At 44.2% G+C, this 18,432-nt stretch overlaps 1 protein-coding gene and 1 long non-coding RNA gene across 3 annotated transcripts in view; one reads left to right on the top strand and one right to left on the bottom strand.

Moving 5' to 3' along the window:
- ISM1 (isthmin 1) overlaps window positions 1-18,432 on the top strand; it is a 71,742-nt gene that overhangs the window by 31,805 nt on the left and 21,505 nt on the right. Inside the window, exon 2 of the mRNA XM_001494570.6 lies at window positions 12,221-12,460. Within this exon, the coding sequence (XP_001494620.1) occupies window positions 12,221-12,460 (240 nt within the window). The remainder of the gene's footprint in view (window positions 1-12,220; window positions 12,461-18,432) is intronic.
- On the bottom strand, window positions 14,099-17,929 carry LOC138920231 (uncharacterized). Of its 2 annotated transcripts, none has more exons than XR_011431069.1 (3): window positions 17,894-17,929; window positions 17,315-17,464; window positions 14,099-16,047 (listed from the first exon to the last, which is right to left on the bottom strand). It is a non-coding gene; the product is annotated as an uncharacterized lncRNA (long non-coding RNA). The 2 variants fall into 2 exon arrangements; XR_011431068.1 differs by having other exon boundaries at window positions 15,042-16,047; window positions 17,785-17,919.

The following is an 18,432-nucleotide window of genomic DNA, read 5'->3' as shown; positions in this document are numbered from 1 at the left end:
ACCTAACTGACCCTGTGAAGTCATCAGAGCACACAAGTCAAGAAGCATTGGGCTAGTGTAAATTTTCCTAAGAAAATGAGGCCAGAACACTCCTACCAAACTAAGTCGGGGAGGAGAGTTGAAGATTCAATCAACAGTGCTTTGCTGGCCAGTGTTTTTGAGCAATCCCCCTGGAACCAGTACTCCTGGACTGGGCTGAGATTGGGGGCAGTGGGGACTTCAAGGTGGCTGCAGACCCTCTTACTCCAAGCCCCTCCAGGGGACAAATTAAGACAACATGGCACAGTGGAAGGAACAGGGCTGTGGAGCCTACTTCCTAGCCAGGGGCCTCTCCACCTCAATTTCCTCATCCCTGGAGTAGGGGTGCTCATGTCTACTTCACATGGTTGTTGTGAAGATTAGACTTAATGTCCAGTGCCCGGCATGAGTGACAGTGTGGTTTCCCCTAGACGTGTCCTATGTGCCCAATATATCTTCTGTTTACCTCTCTAGATCCAGTTTTTGCCTTTCCCCACCCTAATTTTTGCTTCAAGTTCCTGACCTATGTGTATTACCTCAATGGGTTCCCTTTCTCTCGGGCTTCTGGTTGGATTTGACCAATGGTAAACATGGCAGGAGGTGAGAGGAAGAGGAAGGGGAGGTTGCAGTATTTAGTAAGCCCCCTGTATACACACACACACACACACACACACACACACACACACACACACACACAACTTGCTCTCTCCCTTTCGGTAACAGTAACCTCTCCTTTTCCTTGCCTCTTCAGGCCTGGGAGTGTAAGGGCCCCCTGGCTCTACTGGCCATGGGTACTGTAGCATCTTTGGTAGTTTCCAGCCTCTCTGGCAGGACATCTGTAAATTATTCCTTTATTAAGCTCTTCTTGGTCACCTATTACCACAGTGCCATCCATTTTCTGCCTAGATTTAGACTGATACACCCTGGTACCATGATGTTTATCCTGGGGGAGTAGTAACTATGTGCACATGTGCTCTGTTACACCCCCTTTCATGACCACTCCCTGAAAGAAAGCCTCTGAGAAGCTTGCTGTTGTCTTCCCTGGAAGCTCAGCTAACTGAATGAGTTCTCCTGGGAGAATTATCTTTGTGGGAAACAAAACTAGTAGGTGCTTTATTTCTCTAGGGTCAGAGTAGGAAATTGTATGGGGGCAGGGAGGAAATAAAATGGTTGAGAGTAGGGTGGGTGTCACTTGCCTTCTGCCCTCCCCACAGGGTCCCTCGCAAGAGGAGAAACCCAAGTCCTGCTCACAAACCATGGTTTTCCATACTTGTTTCAGCTGGTTAGTGCCTTGGACCGGTATCCAGAGTGGGGTCTTTCAGAGAAAATGAAAGTATATAATTTGGTGAAGTTACAGATTCAATAGATGGTAAGTCGTGGAATCATAGTTAGGAGTCTGAATAGTTTTGCTTCCTTCCATTGTAAACTTTCGTTCCTAAAGAATTTCCTACCTTCTCCCTTGCATTTTATATGTGTGTAAGCGTTTCTTAACTTGCCCACTGGAGTCCCAAATCCTTGAAGACAAAACCCTGTCTAAGTATGATCTTCCTAATGTTAAAAACATGATTCTCATACAAATATAAAATGAATATATGTCAAAGATTTATTTAACTAATTAATGAAGGGAGCTAGAAAGATGCTAATGCTGGTTCAGAGCACTTGAGGAACAGATATTTATACAATTAGTTGGGAAAATCATGAGGGAGTAAAGTTGTAAGTTAGAGGCAAACTTGTTAATGTCCTATAGGGCAATAAGACAGTAAGCTTTGAGTTATTATTTCTCTTTTTTTCTAGTTTTATTGAGATATAGTTGACATATGTCATATAAGTTTAAGGTGTACTACGTAATGACTTGATATATGTAGATACTGTGAAATGATTACCACGATAAGTTTAATTAACTTCCATCACTTTGCATAGTTACAATTTTTTCCCCTTGTGATAAGAACTTTTAATGAGTTACTGTTTCTACCAGGCAAAAAACATTTGTATTTCTACAGGATGAAAATCTACAAGTGAACACGTAACTTTTAGTCTGGGCCCTAATCAATAGTAAATAATAGGTGAAAAGAAGGTACCTTGTCCCAGAGAATTAAATACTCTTGGACAGGCCTGTCATACTGTGCCCCAGTATGAACGATAAACTTGCGGTCGTCCTTTTGCTTTATTTCCAAGTTTTGGAGAGCGCGTCTTAACAAGCTGTGTGCTGTTGAACCTTCTCACCCCAGCAGAGCACCTGGCACACAGTAGATGCCAAGTAAGTGTTTGTTGAGTGAATCCACAAGTAGAACAAACACCCCAACCATTTATAAAGAAAGATTAGCAAGCTAAGTCAAGGGTTCACAATCGCATCCGCTGCCAGTTTTCCAAGCAGGGATCAAACGGTTTCCCCGGAGGAGAACAGAACAGCAGCCCAAATAAGAACAATGTGTATAGGCAGGTGGGAAAGGGAGCCGGTCCTGGCGGCGCACGGCTTTCTCTCCACTTCAGGCCGTAGTTGGTCTATGATAGCTCTATAATTGTTTCATAGTGTCAGTAGGGGTTCTCTAATAAATGAGCATTACTAGTTTCTGGCAGCCCACAGAGCCGTACAGGTGCATCATGAAAGTGCAAGAGAGAACTGTTAAGTCTCAGCTCTGAATCTTTGAAAATCTGGCAATGGAGCTGTTAACAAAGCAGCACGTGAAAATGACGGAAGCAACAGGCAGGGGGTTGTTTTCTGACAGATTTGACCCAGCTTTGAGTGAGCAAGTAGAAGGAGAGGAGAAAGAAGGACGTGTTCTAGTCCCTGAAGGTAATATTTCTATTGCATGTGTTTAGAACCATCAGATTTTTGCTTAATCTCCTCAAGCTCAATTTGATTTTTTTAATATTTGGGATAAGTTTTTTTTCATTATTGGAAAATATTTTCTCCAGGACAAGTGTGTCCTGAGGATTTCATTCCTAGGATGTCAGAACTTGATGGATTGAAAAGTTTTCTGCAGTTCCCATCCTACCTCATCAAGCCCGTTTAACAGAAGAAAGAACTGAGGTCCTGTAGCATTTAGCTTTTGCCGGGTGACACACCACTCTGAAGTCATTAGCTTGAAACCACAGACATGTTCTATTTCTCATGATCCTATGGGTCATCTAGGTGACTTTTCTAGTCTGCATTGGCGCAGCTGGGGCTGGATGGTCTAGGATGGTCTCCATTTGAGTGACTGGTCATTGGCTGGCTCGTTGGTCTGGCTTGGATTGTCTCTGCTCCACGTGTCTCTCATCATCCAACAGGCCAGCCCAGGCCTCTTCACATAGTGGTCTCAGGATTCCAAAGAGCAACAAAAATAGGCAAGCTGCAATACACAAGTACTTTTCTCTGCTTACTGTTGTCCATTGGCCAAAGTCCCGTAGCCAAGCTCAAAAGCAGAGTGGGAGGCAACTACCCAAGCATGGATATTTAGAGAGAAAGAATTTGTGGACATTTTTGCAAACCAATTTACCACAGGTGTGGTAATGTGCCTAAGCTTATTAAATAGGTAGGGGCAATGCTGGGACCTAGACCCAGACCTCGTACCTCCTGGCCCAGGCCCCTTCCACGATACCGTAGGCCCTTTTCCAGGATTCCAAGGTTAAGGTCCAGTTTCCTTTAAAATCTATTTTAGAGGTACTTGGAGTAGAGAGATTTGTTGTAGGTTTCAACAAGCGGTCTCGACCTTGAGTGCTGAGAGAAAGCTATCTCCTTAATAAAATGATAAGCTAGGCAAGGGTCCCCGGGACCACCCCCCACCCCAGGCCAGCCTCTGAACTCTGCCATCCCATGTTCTTTGGCTTGCCTTCCAGGTTCTGCCTCGCAACAGCAGAACACCAGCCTTGACCTGGGTCCCGGGTGCTCCCCATTACGTGTGGGGAGACACAGAATCACTGCAGGGAGTGTTCACCTCCTGGGTCTCCTTGTCCTGTTCGACTTCCCTCCGCCTCTGGTCAAGGGAGGACGTAGATCGTTGGGCCATTTAGGCATGCTAATAATTTGGTGCCTTTTCAAATTGGGTCCTGGAAAATGGGTCCTGGATATTTACCACTCTGTTTTCTTTGCCAGCAATAGAGAAAGCACAACTTGAAAAGTCCTCAATAATCCATACACATTAAGTATTTGCTCAAAGTTTGACTTAGAGGAGAGGCTGAACTCCATATGACTGAAGAGCAGGGACTGAAGCCCCCTGGTGGCCACCCTTGGCCTGTTCTTTATAGCCCTGAGTTAGTGAGTTCCAGCCTCAAATTCAAATACCTCTCTCAGCAGATAAAGCTTTCCCTTAGCTTAGTCCAGAGGAGGGTGCCTCACACCCCAAGGGTGTCCCTTCTAGGCAAATAAAGCTTTCCCTTAGCTTAGTCCAGAGGAGGGTGCCTCACACCCCAAGGGTGTCCCTTCTAGGCAAGTCTGCCATTCCCCCTGAGAAGGGTTCTGGAAAATACAATTTCTCCATCCTCTTATATTTGCAGAGATGTTTTAGATGATGGGTGAAAGTTTCTTTGGCCAAGTTGGCTTTCTACCCTTGTGTTCTACTTCTTACATGTTTTCTTAGACTTGAAAGACTAAGTCGTGTTTCATTTCTGTTCATTCTTTAGCCTAACAGGACATAAAGGAAATGGGTCCTGGATAGTTACCACTCTGTTTTCTTTGCCAGCAGTGGAGCAAGCACAACTTGAAAAATCACCAATAATCCACACATTCTCAAGATCAAAGCTGTTGACAGAAGTATCTGGGACGAGCCAATGGGGTGTTGACTTCTATTTTGTCAGCCAGCCCTGAGAGCCTTCAATTAAGAAACAAGCACAGGGATGGCTGGGCCACACTAGTGGCCCCTTCCCCTGTGGAGCCGGCTCCCTGCCCAAGTGCAAAGAGGTGACCATTCTTCACTTCTTCTGAAGTGTCTCCTGAGATCAGAAGCAGGGTCATTCCCAAGCCCTGAAATAAACATTCTTAAGATACATTCTAGCATGCTAACGAAAGATTCCTCAGCTATTAGTCAGGCTTTCAACAGAAGGCTCCTTTCCCAAGCGAGATGCAACACTCCTGCATTCTTGAAGCATGACGTGCCTGTGTCACAAGCTCCAAGGCCTGTCTTCAGGGTGCAACAGCAAAGATTGAAGCACGTTTCTGGCCATTTCCCCTCTGCCAGGAAGGTTCCTACAGGGACATTACATTCACATGCTTCCTAAAAAATAGAGCTGTCGATACTTGCCCTGTTCTGGTTGCCGGAAAGGCGTGATTCCCATCACACACAGATGGAGAGAGAGCAGAAGGTGGCCAACCTTGCCATCTGTGTATTCAACAGTGACCACTTTCCCCATAGATTGTGGTTGCTTCTTTCCAACACTTCACAGGACAGCCTCTGCCACCCCCTACTGCCACAGCTATGATGATGGTCTCCACACCATCTTTCTGAGCCCATCTTTGTTCATCTTCTGAACAAGTGTGGCCCTCTGAGAAAGCCGATTTTATGGTCTGAAACTCATTTTGTTCTTTCTCCTGGTTCTCTCTTCCTAGAAGCGCTTACTCCCCAGTCATGTGTAAAGATAATCAGTGTGCCTTTTATTCTTTTATCTCCCCAACAGGGAAACTTTTCCTCTTCCCTTTGAAATGCCACCAATGGCATTCTTGAACTTATTTTTAGACGTGTGGAAACGTTCCAGACAAAAATCGATGCCCGGCACAGATAAAGCCCCCAAGTGTGTTTATCGTGGGTAGAAGAAAACGGAGTATTTTAATGTGGAAGGAGCACGACCATATGCCTGGGTGCAGTATGGCTTCCTTTAATCTGGAAAAAGGAAACAAGCATTGTGGATAATAATATGCAGATGTCCAGCCCCAAACGAGGACATATTGCTAATTAGCTATATTGTTAGTATATTTTAAGGAGAGAAGCTGCAGTGACGTTAATTATAATCTCTGTTGTTTGTTGTTCAAAGTCTATGAGACCAAAAGCATTGCTAATAATATCTTCTTTAATATCTTCAATAGAAGATTCCTGGATTTTTTTTTCTTTAGAATCCCACATTAAAGCCACATTAGGGGTAATGAGGCCTGTAGCCTGAGCCTAATTAAAACAAAATCTAACTAGGCCCATGGCCATCATTATCATCAACTAGTACTTATTGGGTGCCCTGAGATCGTGGAATTGGAGGGTGTGGGGTTGGAGATGCAGATACGGCTTGTTCTCTGCCCTCCAGAAATTTGCCATCCCATCTGCCTCCAAGAAGTCTGCCTGGTTGTGTTAATCTGGGAATAGTTACCACAGCCTTTTCAAAAAAGCGCTAAAACTAGCCAGCCACGATTTGTTACCAGTTTGTGCTGCTTCTGGAGGTTCTGGAAGTGCGGCCAGATCAGCCATGTGTTTCACATACCAGCCTTTGGTTGATGTTTGTGGAATAGGGCAGGTGACTGTTTGCAGACTGGGACAAAGATGCTTAGCACACTTTTTCCAAAGGTGGACCCATCGCCCATTTCCATACCTTGATTGGCCCTCTCCAGATGATCACCCTCATTTGCCCCATGGCTCGGTTCTCCAAAGATCCCCTCCCTCTCCCTGTGCCAAATGACCAATTTGGAACTCTGACCACTGCGACCACTTTGATATTGATGCGGCTGTGGCAATCCACCTTGGTGACAGGGACAGCCAAAATGAGCAGCTCCAGCCACGCAGCAGCCCAAGGCAGTGGTTGGGCATCCTTGATCTTGGGCCAGTGATGTCCTGGGGCAAAAGGACACAAACGATAAAGCGTCTGGGCTGATCTTAGAAATCGTACCCAGTCTGCAGATGAGAGATTTCCTCTTAGTTTATGTCAGCAGAGCTTTTTCAGGGGCATTCAGGGCCAGCTGAAGAGAGGGAGGGTGGAGGGAGGAAATTCCGACATCATATAGCTTCAGCAAGCCTCCAAATGACCCAGAGAGTGCCACCAGGGAAGTGTGGCCTGGTGGAAAAGTCACAACACACTGTGATAGAAAGCCTTCAGACCAAAGGCTGATGGGTAGAGATGTGTGAGTATTCGGCCTGGCATTTATATTATTTAACTCAGTTATCTCTCACTAAGACAGCAGAGTGGCCCCGATCCTAACACCCACTCTATTCCAACTCTGATATCCTCTGGGTCTCTATACCAGGCCCTGCCAGGCCTGGGGAGTCTGCACCAGCCATTTCCTTTGTTACGATTGCAGTGTTCGCTGGCCCGCTTCCCCCTCTGCTCTGTTTTATTCACCTGCTTTAATTTTTACTTGCCTTTTCAATCTCAGCTCAAACATTGTTTCTTCAGGATAACCTTTCTTTCTTTTTAATACCATGTTCAAAGTAAGGAGTTTTGTAGTTCCTACCCAAAATGGTGACACTCATTTTTCTGGCTTTCTCTCTTTTGTGAGCGTCCTCGTAGGCTCATGGATTTTCATAGATTCAGTGTACATGGGTCAACTACAAGCTTGTTTTTTTCACACCCAAATTGTCTAATCTTTGTGCAAAGGGTGCCCTTCATGCTGGCTCCCATGTTCTTTTGAGAGAATACTATTGATCACTGAGAGCTTCCTTACTTTCTGGTACAGCAAAGTATCCCAAACTCACTTATACTCCCTGCCCAAGCCAAGGAATCAGCCACTTGTCCAAGGAGTTCTGGTTCCTTTTAGTGAGGGCAAACTCCTTGAAATTTAATGATAATATTTTACGACAAAGGAAATATTAAATTACACAGTGAGTAATAGATTTGAGAAATGTCATGTATAGATGCTGAAATAACAAGAAGATTCTGTGAATGTATGGAGAATGCAGATGGCAGATTTGGAATAGGACATTAGGAAAGTTAGCAGCAGAGCTGAGCATCGGTAGCCTGGCTGCCATTGTGAAGTTCACCAGGATGATACACTAAATGCCCTGTCGGTACCTCCGTCAGCCGGGGATTGTGTTCCACTGCAAAGAACAGAGAGCCCAACTTTGAGTCACTCAGCTAAACTGGCTTTTCCCTTTTTATTGGTAGTCACAGTTCTAAAATTAGTCACAACAGGCAACGTTGCTACTGGTGCTGCAGCATTGTCAATGTTAACATTAATGTTCATGATAATGGTAAAAGAAGTTCAGAGGTCACCGTTCCAGGACTGGTATGATGGCTCTACAATGCTACCAGGGACCCAGGCCCCTCCATCTTTCCATTCAGCTGCCTTTAGACTATAGCCTTCATCCTCATGCCTACCAGCTGCCTCATTCCACTTCAAGCACTTGTAGCCACCTTTCAGGCAGGAGAAAAAACAAGAGAGAAACACAAAAGGCAGACTGATTCCGCCTCTTGTTCAACAGTCTCATCTATCACCTTCCACTTATATCTCATTGGGCAGAACTGTGTCACGTGGTCATCCTTAGCAGCAGTGGATGCTGGGAAATGTAGTTTTAGCCAACCACATTGCCGCCTGAAATAAACACTGAGTAAGAAAAATAGGAGGATGGATATTGGGTAGGCAATTGCAAGGCCTGCCACAATACTGCCATTTAAGGCAAAATACTAGGCTATGTGAAGATGGAGCCTGTTTTATTATTTTCTTATTATTGTTAACATTTTATTCTTACTTTATTCTTATTTTAGATAAGAGTAAGTTGTAAAATAAGGGAGGGGCAAGAGCTATGCACAAAGATGGGGAGCATCAAACTGTAGCTGGATAATTTGGCCACCATAGGTCACCTGCCTCAGCAGTTGAACAGCACCTGTGTATAAACCATATAATAGCTTTCATTCTTCTGTGGCTCTTTTTGTTGGTAGTCACAGCTGTCAAATTAGAGTTTCCGAGAGAACATTGCTACTGGAGCTGTAGCATTGTCAAAGATTGAAGGTCAATTCAAAGACACATTGTGGGTAAAAATATATTTTCCCTAACTGAGAAGTCCCCCTCGTGTCACTTCAATTAGGCAAAATGAATCCTGCAGCACCTTGGAAAGAATGGGGACATTTCTTTTCTTCAATTCTTAGACTTTCTCAAGCTAACATCTTCAGAAAAGGGTATTTGCTTTTCTAAATAAAACACAGACTATTTGAATCTTTATTTTGAGATACCCCCTTCCTGATACTCTTCACTCTGCTAGAATAATTGAAGTGGGACACTCAATGAGTGAGCTTGGTGATACAGATGGAATGACGTCCATCAACCAAGACCTTCTATGGGCCTCTGCAAGGATGATGTGCAATGTGTCCTTGAGAAAAGATGAACAAAAGGCTTCTTCCTGCATTGTTAGCAAATCCTGTCTGGTGTCTCCTGGCCCAGATTTAAAATCTAGATTACCAAAATAATGGCTACTCCTAAATCTTATTATTGATTGAATAAAGTGGAGTTTCATTTTATATGAGCCATTGTAAAACACCTTTCCCCTATCCTAGGGTTTCCAGTTTCTGAACATTGGGGGCATGCCATTGCAGGGAGCCAAGGTTTCCGGATAAACATGTTTTGGTAGAGATGTAAAAGTAATTCATATATTCAGAGATCGTGATTAGCATTTCTTTATTACTTCCCATCTTCCAAATGCTTTATAAACACTGAGCTTGTGGGGGTCAGGGAGTGGGGAGGATTGGGGAAGGATGGAGAAATGCCACAAATGTGTGCATAATTCAAGCCAAAGCATATTTTCGTCCCAGTCTATTCCCAGCAGAGGTGCTTGTGGCCTGAATTGTCCAGCCAATTGCCCTTAACTCTACACTTCTCTTTTCAGGTGTAGACACAACCCAATCTGAGTTCTCTTGACCATCCTGCTAGGACAGTACAGGGTTCTCCTTATTATCTGCTCTGTTTTACATGGAGGATCGTTGAGCCACAGAGAGTTTAAGGGGTTTTCTTGGTCCATGACTAAGCCAGGGTCACTCTGTGGTACTATTTCTCCTTCTAGGAAAAATCCCAGAGTCAGATCAAGAAACCAATCAGATTCAGTCATTTTTTCAGCCATCTAAGCAAAATGCCAAATAGCAGCAAAAATACATTCTCTATCTCTTCTTCTAAAATATGAATTTTAGTAGTAGAAAGAGCATTTCATCACAGAGAAAAAGAAAGAGAACTCCATTTTTAACCCAGTTAAGCAGTATGTCCCAGTCACTACGATGAAGTTAGGGCTGGATGTGCAGGGGATCCCACAAGCAATGGGCAAGCAGATCCTGGGCCCCTTCTGAAACTTCTAGTCCCAATCCTGCACAGGAAATTCTCCATGACAAGCCAACTGTTGGGGAAGTTTTAGGGTTGAGGATCCAGGGAGAAAAGCAAGGGATCAATAGCATTCAGTTCTCTCTCCTTTTGCTAGGATAGAGAGGTCTTATGTTAAGGAAAGACTTAACATGTTCTCTTTCTCTCTGTCTCTCTCTGTCTCTGTCTCTCTCCCTGTCTCTCCATGTGTTATTCTCAGTCTCAGCGTAGTACATTTGCCTCTATTGAGTTGAGCAATGCCTAGGAATGTCAGGGCAACTCCCTCTGCAAGGATGTGCCAGGAGACAAAAGCCATGGCAGAGAGGTGGCTGGAAAGGTGAACAAAGACGCTGCCCCCGGCCACATCTCCTGAGCAAAAAGGAAGGACAAGCAAAAACATGATGAGGAGCATCCAGCTTCCCCCTCTGTAACTGCCTGTTTTAAAGAGGAGACAGCAGATATGCTGTCTATTTCAGCCCTCTTCTTGCCTCTTGGAACCTTCACAAAGGTAGTCTCTGCACCAGTGACTTAATTCCTCAGGCCTATTTCTGTTTAGAGATATGGAAAAGTCCACTCCTTCAGGTTAGCGCTCTAAAAAGATATTTAACTGCTGCATGTGTTTCATCCTCTGGCCATTCTTGACCTTGGGTGCGCAGTCAGGAGTGTTTTGATACTAGACATAACCTTAAGCTGAGTCAAAGACCCTCTGGTAGGGGGCGGGGAGTACATGTGGAGACAGTGTGCTGGAACATACACTCCAAAACCCCAAAACACGCCCAAGAATAACAAGAGCATTAACCAGTGACCCAAACTCTGGTGAAACTCTATCTCTGCATCTTCCTCCACGAGTAAACATGAAAACACCATGCCTAAAGGGATGGATGAAGCCTCCAACAAGAGGTCCAGGGAGAATGAGAGGAGAAGTAGAGCTGGTTTGGGAAAGAAGTCCAGCAACTTCTACACTGTTTGGTCACGGGAAAAGTTTTCCCCTAGTGACAAATAAATAGAGACATTTTTTACTAGTTGGGAAAAACAATAGACTTGTACTTTTCTTTTCAGAATAAAGGCATTAAATTTCAGAATGCCCTTTTGTCACTTTTTCTTTGGCTACCCCATCCCTTCATCCTCATCTCATGCCATTCCTCCCTCCTTCATTCCATACCAGCTTCACTGACTTTCTTTCTCTTCCTCAAAACAGCCAAGTTCATCCCTACCTCAGGACTGTCTTACTTGCTGTTCCCTTTCCTGGAATGTTCTTCCTCCAGATTGTTGCAGATGTTCAGATCTCACCTCAAGTATTACGTTTTCAGAGAGGTTTTCCCTAGCTTCTTATCTAACTTATCCATGGCCGCTCTATCATTTTCTTCTTTCTTTTCTTCTTAGCGGTCGCCACCTTCTGATCTGATTTTATTTATCTGTGTATTTATTGTTTATTCCCCACAACTAGATGTACAATACAAAAGAATAGGCCCCATGTCTGTCATGTTCATGGCTCTATCTCCTGTGCCTAGCATGTGGTTGACACTGGTTGAATGGATGGATGGACAGATGGATGGGTGCATGGTTGGATATAATCAATGATTTGACTCAAGTATTTTATCCAGTTTGTTCAGATCTTTTACTCCATGGCACACACCAAAGAAACAAACTCTGGACACTCTATAATTAAAGCCAGAGTGGTTAATCAATTGAAGCTGTGAGGAAGAAACCAGAATTTTGATTCCAGTTCTAAGTAAGCACCTGTAGTCCTTCAAAATAGCACGTTTTTGTTGATGTGCTTTGATGTTTAATAAATATCCCATAACTCATTAACCCTCAGAAAATTCCCAAGCAGTAGGATGGGAAAAGTTTCCTGATGATTTGGCCTTTTCAACATGGAAAAACTAAACCATGGGGAATGAAAATGAGATGGCAATACCATCCTGGCTTAATTCCAGCCACTGGAATTGTCCTTGCTCCTGAATGTAATGGACTGTTAAGGGTAGCACTTTTAAAGCTTGCATCTCCTATTTATTTGTTTGTTTGTTTTAGAATAACCTCAACGTGGAAAGCGACTCAACATCAGAAACCAGCTTTCCTCTCTCCAGAGAAGCACCAGGGGACCATCCGGACCACCAGGCTGCACACCAACCCTTCCCCAGACAGCGATTCCAGCAAGAGGATGGGCGCCCTGCATTGCAAAGAGATGGCCCCAGATCCTTTCTCCTTGATCTACCAAACTTTCCAGATCTTTCCAAAGCTGATATCAATGGACAGAATCCAAATATCCAGGTAATGCTTGGCAACTGACAGGTAGAAGAAAATGAAACAGTTCGTCTCTTTGTTCCCTGATCTGATTCCAAAGCAACTGCTCTCTTGCCTCATATTTCTCCTCAACGTCTTCATGAGTCCTGCCTATAATCATGTTATTGCCATGAGAACAGTGTTGTATTTCAGCTGTGCAACACCCTTGATTGTGAGATGCACCATTATTTTATAAACCACTAAAAAAAAAGAAAACAGTGCTAATTAATTATGACCCACCAATAATTATAAGATACATCCTGATTTCAGAGACATTATGTAAATGTAAAATGTAAAAACGAAAAAACAAAATAATATACCTTGAAATTAATGAAATACGGTAGCTGTAGGCAAGGGCCAATCTAACACGTGAGTAGACTTGGCAGATCATGGTATGATTTCAAAGATGCTCTGGAAGGCACTCTCTTAAATGCCTCCCCGGCTTGCCTTGGACACCAGAAATTCCTTTAGGAGTTGACAACACTTCAGTTGGTCTAAAGTGTAAATGGCTGATAAAAAAAAAAAATGTGATAAGAGGAAGGGAGGTGAGAACACAAGTTCCTCCGGGAGAGGTGAATACATCCCACTAAGATGAGATGGGATGAAGCTGAAGGAAATGGGCGGTTAGGGAAAGAGATGCCTGGGATTGAAAATAATCACACTCATCTACACTAAAATGGCACAGAATACCTTACAAAGCAAGTCTTCATCTGATTGTACTCTCCCAACACCCTCGTGAAGTTGATGAAGCACAAATCATTTTTCCAAAATTATCAACAATGCAGCAGGTACTCAGGAAGTTACTATTTGGTTTGCCCAAGGTCACATGGCTAGGATACCGTAGTTAGGGGCTCAAATCTAGGCTCTCAGGCTCCCAAGAATACTCAACACACCAATCTGTGTTTCAGAGACAGACTCTTAATTTTGAATTTTGCTTGTACCTCCCTCTGTTTCTTCCCAGAGATGGTCCACATGGTGGCTAAGGGAGGCTTGCCCCCTGGGCAACGTAGCCCCTGTTCAGCTCCTGTCCTCATTTACCTGCTTCCATACTTTTAAGCTTTGTTCTCAATTCTTTTCATTTGGGGAAGGGCAGCTTTTTCTTATTCTTCCTCTCTGCATCAAATTCCAATTAGCTCACATGGCAGGGAGTTCCTGAACCTGACCTCAGAGCAATTGATCCTCAATTAAGTTAACTGTCTCTTTCTCAAGACTAACACTCCCTGCATGACACCATTTTAGATCAGATTTCTTTGGCCAGAGTTATTTGGTTCATAATACGAGTGTCATGGTGAGTAACCAGTGTCACTGAGAAGGCACCTCAATTAGAATACATTGAGCAGCCCCTACTGTGTATAAAATGCTGTATTAGGTTATGGGAAATTAAGAAATATAAGGCCTTCTACCTTCAGGAAATGACATAGGTGTGAGGATCCCAGCTACTCACAAAGACAGTGCCAGAGGGATCATGGAGACAGAGGAGGGAAAAACATTGTGTTCCAAACTGGGCAGATCTGAATAGATGGGAACAAGGAGGGAGGGGCAGTGTGGAGGGTACAGAAGTAAAACGTGTTTCGGAGGCCACTCTTTAACAAGCTCTGTGCAGAAATCAGTGCATGCACCAGTCAATTTTTCTGATAGGTCTTGTATTGTTCTACTTGATAAATGGAAAACAGGCCTTTCGCTCCACTGCCCTCTCTCCAGGAACTGGCTCTATGACTCTCTGATAAAGAACGAAAGATCCACTTGGGGGGTGCCAGTTGGCAAAAAAGGCGTGGACATCTCCTTACTGTTGCTCAACATGGCTCTCCATCGTGACTTCATCTACAGGAAGTGATTTTTCCTTGTTTATGGATTTTATGGTTCCTGGACCAGACCTGGCCTCACCCCAAGGGTGCTCAGACCATGCCCAAAACAATTTTAAGGCTTACTGTGGGTCACATTTTTCCCGAGGTGGGAAATGTCACTGTGGAGCTTAATGCTGAGGACTGAGCTATTACTATAATAGATTTAAGAATTACTGATGTAAAGTTTCAAGAAAATGCCTGGATGGGGAATGGAAGGCTGCAGGGAGAGCGTCCCCTCATTGGAAAGTTACTAAGTGCATAGGGCTCCACCTAAGAACCAAATTTCAAGCAGAATTTCTCAGGATCCCCTTTCTGTCTCCCAGATAAATCCATCAGTCACAAAATCCCCAGACCCCATTTGAGTGTTTTTGAACTATTCCTAAATGTCAGGGAAGAACAGTGGTGCAAAGGTGGTTGAGATCCACAGATCTGAGTAACCCAGATTACTTTTCCAAAAAGGGGGGCACTCATGAAGTGCTATTCCCTCTGCAGCCCATGAGATGGATCTGTGCATGAGCTCAGTAGAGCAGCCAAGATTGCAATTCATTTTTCATCACATAAGCTATGTTGTTTAGCCAGATGAGAAGTGAAGAGTGCTTCAGAACAGTTCCACTGGGCTTTCCGAGGGCTGAGGACCTGTTGGCATTGATGGGTGAGGAGAGAACTAAGTGAGAGGAGGGAGCAGAGGATAAATGGGGGGTAAGTTATGAGAAGGCCACACAGGATTCTCTCTGGCAGATCCTCTTGGACTTTTATAAAATGCAGCTTCCCTGTGTGCTGTCACAAAGGTATGGCTGTGCAGATGGTACAAGTAGAAATTATGTGTCCTTTCCCACTCTGAGATCCCAAGCCACCTGTTTGTGTAAACTTATAACAGGTGAAAAGTAACAATCAGTGCTTCATTTTCACTTTCTCCTTCCCTCACCCCAGCTCGGAAACAAGAAGTCTGCCTCCAGGTGATGCTTCCGAAAGGGATGCTTCGTTACACAGAATGGGAAGAGGGACAGGGCCACTCCTATGAGGTCCCCATATTTTTCTTGAGTTAACTCTATGAACGGCAAAGACCACCATTACTCCCAAGAGATAGGTTTCCTCATGGCTCCAAATATCAGGGTCATTGGCAGAAGGGATTAGAAACCAAAAGACCTCCCATCCAGATAGCATTAAAGTCAAGAATCTGAAAGACCAGGCCAGTGCTGAGTCTTTGTCCGCTGTCTGGTCGGTTCTCTCCACTTCTGCTTTGTACCATCCCTGTGTCTGTTAACTTTCCTGTATGGAGGGCTGGCATGGCCTATGTTTTTCGGATCTGATAACCTGTCAGCCCTGAAGAAAAGAAAATGGAGCTGCATTTCTGGCCTTCTCTTAATGTTGGTCACTCAGAAAGATCTTCAAAGAAAGAATGAAGCAGCTGCTACCCCTGGGAGCACCAGCGCTGGGTCTGCTTGTCAGTGTGTGTGAGCAGGCACATACACGAGCGCGTGCACACACACAGCACAGGCCACTGCAGTCCATGCACCACTGCACTTGAGTAAACCAGTTCCCTGGTGGTCCTTTAAAAGATGAGGTGCTTTCTAAAAGAGGGTGATGGTTTCCGTGTTGGCAGCCCTTGCCCCTTCCTTACGGCACTGCTCTTTTGTTGAAATCCACTGGTTTGACACAGGACGATTCAGCCAAGCAGACAGCGCCGCTGGTCACCGCAGGCCGTCAAAGGCCGTCAAAGCATTTGTCTTCCTGGGGGGCCAAGTGTAGACAGGTGAAGGGTGCATCAGTGAATTGGCTTCCACTGCCAGGGCCCCTGGCCTTGTCTCCCCCATCCCCTGGCAACCTGCCCCTCGCCCCCACCTACTTACCCCTAACTGAAGCCCCGGAGCTGAACAGGAATTCGATATCCCTGTCTCTGAACCCGGTCCCCAGCCCTCCAGTGTCTGGGAATGTTTCCCACACTCCAAGACTGGGGTCTGCTGTCGCCCCTGCCAAACAGCCCACACCTTTCCAAAGTGACATTACTGAGCCCATGGAAGGGACCACATCCCTCTTGACTTTTAGGAAGGGAAGTCCTTTTAAAAGCCTTGCTTTCCTGAGCTTTTTGTTAACCCCACTAAACCAGGTGGCCTGTGTCCCAAGTGGATCAGGCTCTCCGTTTTAAGACTGGTTTCGGGCTATGGAAGTAAGTGGGGAAAAAAACCAACAATGGGCAAAGTAGAAAGAAATAGCCTCAAACTCCTGAACCCAATCTCCATATTAAATTTAAAACAAGACTAGAAGTTGGGTTTTGTTACAATAAATAAATAAATAAATCATTCAGGAAAGAAAGTAAATCCCCCAGGACAAGTTAGCTGTGAGCTTTGGTATCCTTGGCTGGGTTTTTGGTCTGCAGCTGATGATCAGATAGCAAAGACAAAAATCTCTAAAATAAACTCATTATTAGGCTTACTGCATCCATTCGTTACCACAGTAGCTATTCACAACCAAATATTTCTCTTTTCTGGATCAAGCTGAGATTAGTATTCATTTAAACCAATAGACTGATTTCTTTTCTTTCACTGAGGGAGACTTTAAAATAGTCATCTAAAGGCCTTTTTTTTCCTTACACAGACTTATTTACATGGCCGTGGGCCTCTTGAGTACCACAAGATACAATCAGATGAGTTGCCCATGGCTGCAAATGTTGGATGTGCTTCTACTTCTGATTTTCCCTCCTCCTTTTTCTTGAAATTACTTTTGGAGTGGCAGGTATGGCCAAGTAAGAACCAAGAAATTTCTGTACCCAAGACGTGGACCCACATGCTCATGGGACAAGCCTGTATTTTTCAGATTCTCAGGGGGCACTGCAGTCCAGAATATGAGCTACAGAGTCAACTGAGCTGCATTTGGGATCTGCCATCATTTAGTCTGCCAGGCTTGGCCTCTATGGCTTCATGCAGCTTACTCGACCTCTCTATGCCTCAGTTTCCTTGTCTATAAGATGGGAATAATAATACTACCTATGAATACCTACCGTACTATGTAGAAGTAGGGTCGTTTTGAGGATTAAATGAGATCATCTGTGTGAAGCACTTACCACAGGGCCAGGTATATGGTAAGATTCCCTGAACTGGTAGATGCTGGTTGGTGATGCCAATGGGGATGAAGATGACAGAGGAAACATCTATAAAATAACTGGGAATCAGAAGACCTATTTTTGAAACCAGCTCCACACCCTTCTTGCTGATCACTTCGGGAACTTGAATTCTCCAAGTCAGTTTCAATGCCTGAAATTTGGGTCTAACTTGTATAGAATGAGCAATGACAATTGGGCAAGCATACTCCAAGTCTCAAAGCATTAACCACAGTTAGCTGGGATTGCCAGGATTGTTTTTAGAGCATCAGTGGGTCTGAGACGAGGGGATTATATATCTTCCTAGTCAATTTTGTGTTCTTTCTGCGGCAATTGTCAAAGAAGGAGGAGTACATAATCTGGGGCCTAACCCTTCACTGGAGACTGTCATCCTGTCCCTGGATGTTCTGTCCTCCTGAGGAAATCACTTCACCTCTCAAGGCTCATTTTCCTCTCTGAGAAATGCCAGCATATGCCTACCTAGTCACCATAGCTCTCAAGGCTTAGAAGATCAGTGAGCTAGAAGATTCTAGAACATTCTCCTGAGTTCAGAAGGTCAAAGCTTCTGTATTCTCAGTGTCATTAGTTTATTATCAGTTAGACTGAGAATTGTGTTAGTTTCCCTATGGAAAATACTATTCAGAGCAAGAGTAAAGAGTTTATTTCTAATAAATGTTTTGATTATCAAGAAGAGGAAAGAAGCTAGTAACATTTCATAGCATCTTATCCTCACTTCCCCATTTGGGACAGAATTCCCCAAATTGACACTATTTTGGACTCTCTTTTTTGGAGCTGACAAGATTCTGCCAGAAGTTGGACTTGAGTCTTTTGAAAGAGCTCTCTTTCTTTTACTGTCTTGACTTATGGTATGGAAAAGCCCAGAAGAAACAAATATATTGAAACACCTCATTTGTATACATTAAGGTTGAGAAAGGATGGTAAGATTTAGAGTCTTTATCAGCTGGGAAATATGCTGCACTCACTCCCACACCTTCAGCTCATCAATCAATTATTGTCCA

The sequence above is a fragment of the Equus caballus genome, chromosome 22, assembly GCF_041296265.1.
Source record: "Equus caballus isolate H_3958 breed thoroughbred chromosome 22, TB-T2T, whole genome shotgun sequence".
Lineage (NCBI taxonomy): Eukaryota > Metazoa > Chordata > Mammalia > Perissodactyla > Equidae > Equus > Equus caballus.
Note: the sequence above shows the minus strand (reverse complement) of the source record. Positions and strands in the feature narration are given on the sequence as shown.